The sequence below is a fragment of the Myotis brandtii genome, unplaced genomic scaffold (genome assembly GCF_000412655.1).
Source record: "Myotis brandtii unplaced genomic scaffold, ASM41265v1 scaffold82, whole genome shotgun sequence".
In the NCBI taxonomy this organism is placed as follows: Eukaryota; Metazoa; Chordata; class Mammalia; order Chiroptera; family Vespertilionidae; genus Myotis; species Myotis brandtii.
This window is the reverse complement of record NW_005371324.1, coordinates 10,120,602-10,132,229: the sequence shown is the minus strand read 5'-3', so window position 1 is coordinate 10,132,229 and position 11,628 is coordinate 10,120,602. Positions and strand designations below refer to the sequence as shown.

Here is an 11,628-nt window from a genome sequence, read left to right as displayed (position 1 = left end):
TAGTCAGCACTGTGTTGAAGATCCAAGCAATCCACTGCTCCTCTGTCTCCGTCTCCACAGCCTTGGCTGCAAGCAGCTGGGACCAATCTGCCCACTTTGCCTGTCTGCCTGCTGTCAATCTTAATCACTCAAGCATCTGTTTCTGACAGGGCTTTAGGTGGGGTTGGTGCTGTTTCACTTTCAGGGACTGAACAGCCCCTTTTCAACCTAGTCCCTGAGGGCTCTTTGGGGCTATTCAGAGTCTGTTTCCTTTGAAAAGCTCTAGGTGTGGGCTGGGTGTGGCTGTATTAGCTGCCTTGAGGCTGCTGAGAGGGGCTGGCTCTTCAGGAGAAAAATGGCTGCTTAGGTTTGGAGGGTCTGAAATGTCTCAATGCTGGATTCCTGGTCACCTCTCCCTGTCCTGCCCAAATCCAAAGCCTCTCCCCAGACTCCACAAATTTGCACCTCCACCTGCATAGTAGCCTCGGTGAGTGTTTGTAATTGAAAGGTCCTATGAACTGGGTTTAGTGAATAAAAGCAAGGACAAAACAGAGGCAAAATAACCACTCAAGTTGACTATGAGTTTCTCTCCTCTTGGCACTGTGCAACTCAGGCAGCTCTTCAGGCCACCTTTCTGGGTGCGGCCTTTTGTGGCTGTGGACTTAGATCTAGAATCCCCAACCGCCAGCAGCCCTGTGGACTTCCTTTCCATGGTCAGATGTTACGCCTGTCCCCAACGGACGTGGCCTTGGTGCAGTGCCGCCTCCTTCTGTCCCTCTTGGCCTGGTGGTTGCCCGTCTCTCTCGTCCAGATCCCCAATCCTACCATTCTCCAAGCATCCTCTGACCTTTCCGGCTATGAATTGTCTCACCAGCTGTGTCTAATTTGCCAATTCCGGCTGGATGTTATTTGATTTAGTTGCTCCTTCTATCTGCTCCAGGATAAGGCACAGGACACATCTGCCTATTCGGCCTCCATTTTTCTGCTCATTCTTAGTAAACTCTTAATGCAGTTTAATTTTTTGTTCCCTGTAGGCAAATAAACTGCTAGACCTGATAAATGAATTCAGTAAAGTAGCAGGAAATAAAATAAATATTCAGGAATCAGTTATATTTTTATACACCAATAATGAACTATCAGAAAAGGAAACTAAGAAAACAACCCTACTCAAAATTGCTTTAAAAAATACCTAGGAATATATTTAATCAAGGTTGTAAAAGACCTGTACTAAAAAAAATTATAAAAAACTAAATAAAGAAACTGAAGAAAACACAAATAAGTGGAAGCATATACTGTATTCATGGATAGGAAGAATTAACACCATTAAAATGTTCATACTACCCAAAGCAATCTACAGATTCAACACAACTTCTATCAAGATATCAATGACGTATTCCATAGAAATAGAACAAATATTCCAAAAATCTATATGGAATGACAAAAGATCCCAAGTAGCACCAGTGATCTTGTGAAAGAACAAAGTTGGAGGAATCATGCTACTATACTACAAGGCCATAGTTATTAAAACAGCATGGTACTGGCATAAAAAACCCAATCATTTAGATAAATGGAATAGAATAGAAAGCTCAGAAATAAACCCATCCCTTTATAGCTAATTAGTATTTGACAAAGGAGGCAAAAACATACAAGGTGCTAAAGATAGTCTGTTCAATAAATGGTATTGGAAAAAATGGACAATACATGCAAAAAATAAAACTAGACCAGTTTCTTACACCACACACAAGAATAAACTCAAAATGGACTAAATATTTAAATGTTAGACTTGAAACCATAAAAATCCTAGAGTATAGCTAGTAATATAGGTAGTAAATGTAGGTAGTAATCCTAGAGTATAGGTAGTAATATAGGTAGTAAAATCTCAGACATTTCTCTTAGCAATACATTTTCTAATATATCTCCTTGGGCAAGGGAAATGAAAGAAAAAATAAATAAGTGGGACTACATCAAACTGAAAAGGTTTTGCACAGCACAGAAAAACCATCCACAAAATGAAAAGACAACTTACTGAATAGTAGAACATATTTGCCAATACATCTGGTAAGGGCTTAATAACCAAAATTTATAAAGAACTTACACAACTCAACACCAAAAAACAAACAACCCAATTAAAAAATAGGCAAAGGACCTGAATAGACATTTAACAAAGAGGACATACAGATTTCCAGTAGACATAAAAAAATGCTCAATGTCACTAATCAGAAAGATGTAAATTAAAACCACAATGAAATGTCACCTCAAATAAACTGCTAGACCTGATAAATGAATTCAGTAAAGTAGCAGGAAATAAAATAAATATCCAGGAATCAGTTGCACCTGTTAGAATGGCTATCATCCATCAGTAAGTCACCAAACAAGCGTAGATGAGGATGTGGAGAAAAGGGGACCGTAGTGCACTATTGGTGGGAAATTAGTATGGAGTTACCTCAAAAATTAAAAATGGAATTGTGTTATGACCCAGCAATTCCACTTCTGGGAATTTATCCAAAGAAACCTGAAACACTAATTTGAAAGAATATATGGACCCCCTATGTTCATTGCAGCATAACTTACAATAGCCTATATTTGGAAGCAGCCCAACTGTCTATCAGTAAATGAGTGGATAAAAAAAAGCTGTGGTACCTTTACTACAATGGAATACTACTCAGCCATAAAAAAGGAAATAATTTTACCCTTTGCAATAGCATGAATGGACCTGGAGAACATTATGCCAAATGAAACAAGCCAGTCAGAGAAAGACAAGTACTATATGATTTCATTCATATGTGGGATTTAATGAACAAACTGAACTAATAAGCAAAATAGAGACAGACTCATAGATAGAAAGCAGGCTGACAGCTGTCAGGAGAGGGGGAGTGGGGGGTGGGAGGATTGAGCAAAAAAGAAAAAAAAGAGAAAGAACTCATTGACATGGACAACAGTGTGCTGATTGTGGGGAGGAGGGGGTTGGGGGATGTGGAAGAGGGTCTGGGGGTCTAAATGGTGATGGAAAAAATAAAATAAAAATTTTAAAAAGGCCCACCTGGATAATCCAGGACAATCTTCTTAAGAGCCTTAATTTAATTATATTTGTAAAGACCCTTTTTCTAAATAAGATAATATTCATAGGTTCCAGGGATTAGGACATGGATATTTGGGGGGGGAGGGGGAGGGAGTTTACCACCATTCAACTCACTAAAGGTCTTGATATTTTTTTCTCGTGAATTTAAATGACTTTTATTTTGTTTTCTATAATGGCTAATTAACCTTTGCATATTTGATAAAGAATATTTTGGCAAGTGGCAAAAAATATATGTTTCCAGAAAAACATGAAGAAGCCCAATTCAGTTTTCAAGAAAGCAGTTTATAGATGTATACAACTAAATGCTGCAGGCTTGAGAAAGATAAGGAGATTCCTAGCAAATCTTTCCCTGTTAAACCTTTAGGTACCTTCTTAAATTCAAACCTGGTGACTGAAGTTAATGTTTCACAGAAATTCTAGGATAACTATGAAAGGAAACATTAAGCAAAAGCTCAAAACCACATTCAATTCTTAAAAAGCCTTAAGTGTTTGTCACCTAGGAGTATCACCTCTCTAGATTAATAAAAGATATTTTTCGCACGATGGCTAGTAATTTACATATCATTGCCTGCGGTAGCTGCGTGCAAACAAGTGGCCTTGAAGAAGCATAGTGTGTTTCACGTAGCAAAAGCCCTAAGAATGTGGTACGCTCTGTGCCTTGGTGGGGCGGCTGTTTGCAGCAGGGTGCTGTCCCTCCCTGTGGGGGCAGCTGTAGGGATGAGGACACAGTGCTGTGTGTGACAGCTGGCCGCAGGTCACAATGGACAGCAAAAGCTTACAGGTGGCCAGTGAGAGGCCGTGGCAGAGGTTCTGGGGAGGACATGCAGTGGTCTTAGTGAGAGATGGACCTGGGTAGCAACATGATGCTGTGGCAGGGCAGCCACGTGCTGCCCATGTTCCGAGGCTCCGTGGGGAAGCTGCAGCGGCAGCTGTGCAAGGGCGAGTTCGCCATGTTCAAGGACATTCTCATGTTTGAGAGTGACTTCATCCAGATCAACAAAAGAGGAGAAGTGATCGGCATGCACAACAATGCGGGGATGGTCACCGTGGGCATCGCATACACCAGCCCTGACCTCACAATCCCTGATGTCATGCTGCTGGCACGACCGGCTGCGAGCTGTGTGGACTGCACGGGACATGACCCACGCACCCCATGCACCCGTGGCAAGGGGCTCAAGTCAGCGAAGATCTTGGAGCTGACCAGGCTGCTTCCTTTGAGGCTTGTGAAGTTGTCCATCCACAGCCATGAGAACAAACAGCTCCACTTGAAGCTGGCCAGTGGCAGCTCTTTTTACCTACAATTATACTCCCCTTCAAATGCAAAAGAAGATCTGTTTGCACACTGGGAAGACCTGGTGTTCTTCCTGAGACCGCCCGTGGAGGCTTACAGCGGAACCCAGGCCATACCAGCTTGTGACATGATGGACATACTTATGTTCGAGGCAGAGGACAGAAAGAGCCCAGCCGTAAGTTTTTGTGGAAACTCAGAGAGGGGCCCAAGTGCTTCGGGAGGGCAACTGAAGGCTCTCGGGCTGCTCTCCTGGGCTGACTGGGGAAACACTGCACGTGGATGGGCTCTGGCCAGATGAGCCACTATGTGGAGGCCTTGCCACATTTTGGGGGGAGGTGGGGGGGGGGCGTGAATGCTTCTGAATACCCGAGATCCCTTAGATGTCAGCTCCTCTGACCCCATCGCCGATATTATAACGCTGCCAATAGCATCTGTTCTGGAACACATACTGCCGTGGACTCAGGTCGCCTGATCTGTTGTGGGACATTTTTAACTATGAGAAAGCCCTTTCTTTATTTGCGCCATGAACTGATTTTTGTATAAATCTGTGGCATTGTAGCATGCTTTGCACACAGGTGCACAATTTGTTAGCCGGTAGCTATCAGAATGTAAAATGGCCATAGCTTTTGCCCAGCCGTCTCCCTTTAGGAATCTGTTTTGTAGAAATGCTAAGACAAGAGCGTAAAATAAAAGTACAAGGATGCTCACTGGTGAGTCCCTAGTGTTCTCTCTGGCACTGGAACTTGTTTGTCTCCAAACAAAGCCGCAGTGACCCTTGTGGGGATGCTAGAGGGGGGTTCCTGCATCTTCTGGGAGACTGGACTTGGTGACAGCCCTATCTAGTTCCACTTATTTTCTTCTCTACTTCCCTGTTTCTCCTCTCGGCACAGGCCACGGAGTTCCATAGAGAAGGTGCCCAAGACCAGGTCAGCATCAGAAGCCTTCACATGGTCACTGAGGTGTCTGGGGCCACCTCTCTTGCTTATGCTGGTGGGGAAGGAGTCCAACAATATTCTTCATGGGACAACCTTGTGCTTAAGGACACGCTGTCTTTCCTAACCCCGGCACCAGCAGGGCCTGACCAGGCGGCAGTACCGGAGGCAGCAGCACTAACACCCGAGGGCAGTGTGAGTTCGGTTGCAGGAGGGGAGACGACCAACAGACCTGTTACAGAGACCTTGGAAGGTCCAGGAGCTGGGCCCTTCGTCTCAGCCTGCCAGAGTAAAGACAGTGAAGACCAGAGTGAAGAGAATGGAGACCAGAGAGTCTCCCAATGCCAAGCTGAAGCCCTTAGGAAGGAAAACGAAAAGGAGAAAACTCCCACCAAAAAGCCCTCCCATTCTGGTAGGAAGTGGGGGGACAAATCAATCCCAAGATCTCATGGAACCACTCAGGGAGATCAAAAGAAGAAAGACCAGAGCAGCCCAGGGGGCAAAGTGCATGGCTCCTCCCCCCAGGAATACAACAACCTCAGTGTCACCCAAAAGAGGTCTAGATCATCTCAAAAGTCAAAAAGGAGCTGATCTAGAACTAGTTTGGGGAGGGGCGCCATAATCCGGAGATCTGTTCCTCATCCCTCCCCCATTCTGCAGCTCTCCCGAGTCTAGGAGGGAACACTCTAGCCATTCATGGGACGTGTGCATATTGACTTGAATGGATCTCCAATGTTATCATCCACCCACACCTTTCAAGATGGGAAAACAACTTTTCTGAAGTGGGTCAACTCTTTCATTTCTTGAAACAAATAAATGCCTGCTATATCCCTTAAAAAATAAAGAATTTATAAATTGGTCTGATATGGCCTCAAAGAAATTCCAGTCTGGCTCCCTTCTCCCTATCTAAGTTGAAGTGAGCATGTGATTGCTAGCATATGCTTGGTTGTTTGGACAAGAAAATCAAAATGCCCAGAGTTTGGTGTGCTTGGAGGTATTACTGTGCATCAGACTGCCAATATGTTGAGCTTTCCAGTGTGTGAAAATGACTATAACTGAAGTATTACATACTGCGTGTTAGTTATAATTTGTGTCTAGAGATTTTAGTGGATTTGGAATGGTCCATTTGTCTAGAGTACTTGTTTTTTTCCAAATATTGTTTGTCTGGCACAACTGTGTTTGAAGAGGTAACTGTCTGAATTATTAGTATGTATAGAGTGGTACATTTGTTTGGGTGCATTTTAGCACTGGCCATACTATGTAATTTACCACCACTTCTTCCCCATCCTAAAAAGTTTCAATCATGGCCTGTTCTTCTAGCTGGTAATGTGACTCAAAGCAAACATGGTTGTTGGTCTTGCTGGGATGCAGTTTCTCAATGCTCCAGCACGATCCCTGGTGCAGATGTCAGGCCATCGGAAGCATCCCAGCCACATGAGATGGTGAGTCCATAACTATACCCTATCACAACTGTATCCTACTTGCCACAATTCTAAAGCACACACTCAGTACTCCCACAGGGAAGACAGCCGTTAATTCTGCCCTTGAGGGTCTCACATTCTAGACTCTCCTCCTCTCATTGCAGCTCTAACCAAGACTGAGGGCTTCTAAACAACTCTCAGCCCAATAGCTCCCTCCGGCCTCTGCATCTGAACATGATGAGGGCTTGTAAGAGGCTAGAAACCAGGCTTTTCCAGAGGGGGTGTAAAACCAGATCAGATAATTTGGGCTTCACGCCAGTCTTTCCCATTGGAAGGATGTCTGAGCTTGAATGTAATATTTAACCTTCCTAAATGTTAGGGATGATAATCTATAATAATAAAAGCATAATATGCTAATTAGACCAGATGTCCTTCAGGGTGACCTTCCGGACGAAGCAGGGGCTGCGAGGGAAGCCTGGGTCCCGGGTGTGGGAAGGAAGCCCGTGCTGGCAGCCAGGGGAAGGAAGGGTTGGGGAAGGAAGGCCTACTCTTGCACAAATTTCATGCATCGGGCCTCTAGTAATAATAACAATAATAGTAATAAAGGGTATTGTAAAGGTTAGTCTTGAGTTCAATTCAATTATTCACAATGCACAGTTCCCAAAATCCTTGGGTGCTACCAGGAACACAATTCAAGCACGGGTTATTCAGCCATCAGAGGAGTTGGTTTCAGGGTGGTGTCAGGAGATCTGGTAGCTGCTTCAGAGCCCCACGTTGGGTGCCATGGAATGTCAACTGCCAATTCAAAGGCCAACAGGAACCCCAGTTTGGGAGATGGTGAAGAAGGAAAGTTCATTCTGTATGAACAGCTCCACAGCCGTGAGTCAGCTGTGGGGCCAAGCCCTCTTCAAGGAGCAGCTCCACTGTGCTGTGCTCCAGTGTGCCGGGCGGTTCCATTCTGCTGCAGCAAGACTGCTTCAGTGTTCCAGTGCCCTGGGAAATGCACTCATCAGTCTTCATCTTCAGTGGGAAGTGCACTCTGGGTAATTTCCAATGAAGGAGAAATACAGCTATTCTGCTTAACATGTTTTCCTCTCTACTTGGAATTTTTTCATTCCATAATTTTTTAATTTGAAAATAGGTCATGAGTACCTTTTTCTAGAAAAGACATTGGACTAGGTGTTTGAGAAACAAAATCAATAATAAGGAAGCCAGAACATAGTCTAAAGCAGTGGTATGCACAGGATGGACAAGGATAAGCTTCATTAAGCATGAGTCTGGAACTTGTTAGAAATGCAAAATCAGGCCCCAAACTTCACCCAATAATCTATGTTTTAACAACCCCTCCTGTGATTCTGATTTACATGCAGGTTTGAGAACCAGTGGTCTAAGGAAAGTAAGAAAACCCACTAGACTTACAAAACAGTTTGATAAGGTGAATAAGAATTATGTATAAATCCTATTGGAGAAGTTTCTAATCTCTTCTACTTTTTGTTTAGAATATACATACATGCTTTATCTAAAATGCATGTAAGTTCTTGGCATCTTTCCCTGACATGAAACATTTCACTGACCTTTATCACTTTCAGTATAAATTTCAAGATGTTTAGTATACCATTTGAGGGGTTCCAGGATTTGGCCCCTGTCTTCTCTCCTGTCTCATCTCTTTCCACTCTATCAACATTGTACAGCTTATTGTAAGAAGGAACCCCTCTCCCCCCCACCACACACACATCTTATACTATTTTTACCTCCCCTCTTCCCAGAATATCTTTTCCTCATTGCCCTCTACAACTTTGGACAAAATTAGGACTCTACTAAGGAGAAATTTCCCAAGGGAAGTCTTTCCTAACTTTCCTATGGCCATTACAGCAGATGCATATAACTCTGTCACTGAATTTATCACATGGCATTGTAACCCAGTGTATCTGTCCATCTCTACCACCTAACTGTTAATTCCTGCAAACAAGAATGTTTCCTCTTCTTTTTTTTGTTGTTGTTGTTAATCCTCACCTGAGGGTATTTTTCCATTTATTTTTAGAGAAAGTGGAAAGGAGGGAGGGGAAGAAAAAGAGAGAAGGTGAGAGAGAGAGAGAGAGAAACATCAATATGAAAAAGGCACATTCATTGGTTGCCTCCCACACTTGCCCTGACCAGGGCAGGGATTGAATCTGCAACCCAGGTACATGCCCTTGACAGGGAATCGAACCTGTGACCCTTCCTTGCTCAGGCCATTGCTCTAACAATTGAGCATACCGACCAGGTGTTTTAATGCCTGGGACCTATTGAAGTATAGAAGGTATTTAGAAGTGTAAAATCCTATATAATAAAGAGGTAATATGCAAATTGACCCTCAGTCTGTCACACCATCACAAGATGGCTATGCCCACATCAGAGGCAGAGTTCCCGTAACAAGCCATAATGAGCAATCAGCAGGAACCTGAGGCTGTGTGACACCAGGCCGGGGCAGGGAACCTGAGGCTGCACCCCCCCAACCTGGCAGGGCTTGATGGGTGACCTGAAGCTGAGCCCCCCACCTGGCAGGGCTTGATGGGGGTGGGGCCGGCCGGGCCTGGATCTCGACCAATGGGGATGGGGCCAGCTGGGTCTGGGTCTCGCAGGATTTCGAGGTGTGCATGGGTGGGCGGGGACTTGATTCTGGGTCCCACGGTGCACCCCAGACTCTGACAGGAGGAAGATTTTCATATACATTTTACTAATTTTCTTTCATCTCTGACACTTCTATTATAGAGAAAGGGCAAATAGCAATATTAAAATATTTCCTCTAATTAATTCCCTTTTAATGTGCATGACTTTCATGCACCAGGCCGCTAGTAGAAGTATAAAAGATATTTAATGGATGCATTTAAAAGAAGGAATATATTCTTTTGTAACAAGTTTTTGTATTATATGGTTTGCCACTCAGATAAGTATATTCTTGTCCTTTAACTCTGGAATTATTATGACAGTCTATAGATGTGAAAGTTCCTATGATTTTCAACTTCTTGGAATGAATTTGTTGAAAAATTACTGAAAAAAAATTTTAATAAGAATTATATATATTCTCATTGATATTAATGGCAAGAATGTTTATAACTGGGTGGAATTTTTTGTGTGGATATCTGATAAAATGCTTCACTCTCAGTTGGCAGAATACATTGCCCAGACTAGAGAATTGTCCTTGTCTGAAAAGGGCATTATTAAGTGACTCCCTCACCATCTTGTCATGTTATACCAATTTTAAGGTTCTGTGAAAGCCAACAACTTTGTCTCTGTCATTTTTACGTAATATTTATTCAAAGATTTAAAGGATACCTATTATGTGCTAGGTGCTAGAGGTACAATATAAATAACTTGTATTGGGAGATTATATGATAAGCATTGAGAATACTATATTCATACTCTGGGTGTTAATTCTTCCCATAACCCATGAAGTTGGGACCTTATTAAAAGAAAGATTAAATACTTGCTTAAGACCACATGCCTAGTAAGTTAATAAACCTCCCAACATAAACTCAGTTTGCTCTGATAATATTATTCTCAAATAACTACTTACTGTCTTCTTGGCCCTCTTCTAAGTTGCAAACTTGGTTAGATATGTCTAACTCTATTTTTATAGATGCCTTTGTCATCATGTACAAAATTTTGGAATGCCTAGTAATCAGATTTCACTTTAGAATAGAAACTTTGAGAGGTAGATGCCACCCATTCCTAGGAAACATGTACAAAGAACTCATGTTCTTATAACCTGTCATGTATGAGCAGTGACTTTAAAAAATATTTAATTGATTAGGCACCACAAGTTGCTTCAAATTCAATGTTCATACCATTCATTTATCCCACAAATGTTGATTAAGTGACTACTATATATGAGATGTATCTAGGCCTTGGAACAATATAGGGAAGGAGATAGGATTTCTCTCGTTGGAGAGATTATATCAAATGGGCAAAGACAGACAGACAAGCAGGTAATTACTACACAGAGTGATGTGTCTTGGGAAAAATAAGCACAGAGTCCTGTGGATACACAATGGAAGTACACGTGACCTAGACTTGGGGCTGGAGGAAAGTTACAAATGGATTCCTACAAAAAAAATAAAGCTGACACCTTCCACTGAAGGACTGATGGATATCGTGCTAAGGGAGGAGAAGATTATTTCTGTGTAGATGGAATTGTGTGGACAAACATCTGGATGTCAAAATTCACATTCATAGTGCATGTGGGAAAAAGTGAGGTTGAAGGGTATGCTGGAGGTCTTTTATCTCACAAGTTTAGACCCTGTCCTAAGAAACATGGGAAATTAATGAAGGGCTTTCAGTGGGAGAATGACAGATGTGAGTTTTTTTAGAAGTTCTTCTGGTTGCTTACGGAAAATCAAAGGGATAAAATAAATACTTGAAAGCAAGGCGATCCATTAAGTGGTTGTGGCCCTAATCCACCAGCAGGTGATGTTGACCTAGGGTAGAGGCAATGGTATTAAGAGAAGTGGGAAGACTAAAAACGTATCTAAGAATTAGAATTGACAGGATTTGGTGGTGGATTGTAGATGGGGTTGGAATTTGAGGTGATGTCCAGATTTCTGACTTAGACAGCTGTCACCAGGCTAGGGAACTCAGAGGATGAATGCTTCTGAGAGAGGAACATGGTGAGTCCTGCTTTTGAAAGGCTGAACCTGTGAAGCTGATAGAACATTTTGCAGTAGATTTGGACCCTGCTGGTCACAAGAATACTTATGGATGATTTAAAGAGGATAATTATCAGTAATGAATAAAATGCCTATAGTGGGTCAAATGGTTTATTTATTTATTTTTTTAAATATATTTTATTGATTTTTTTACAGAGAGGAGGGGAGAGGGATAGAGAGTTAGAAACATCAATGAGAGAGAAACATCGATCAGCTGCCTCTTGCACGCCTACTGGGGAGG

At 42.6% G+C, this 11,628-nt stretch overlaps 1 protein-coding gene across 1 annotated transcript; it reads left to right on the top strand.

Annotated features, from left to right (window-relative positions):
• Positions 1-3,900: 3,900 nt before the first annotated feature.
• Positions 3,901-5,872, top strand: LOC102240305 (protein FAM71C). The gene is made up of 2 exons (XM_014531640.1): positions 3,901-4,524; positions 5,240-5,872. The coding sequence occupies exons 1-2, from the start codon at positions 3,901-3,903 to the stop codon at positions 5,870-5,872; spliced, it is 1,257 nt and encodes a 418-aa protein (XP_014387126.1).
• Positions 5,873-11,628: the final 5,756 nt, after the last annotated feature.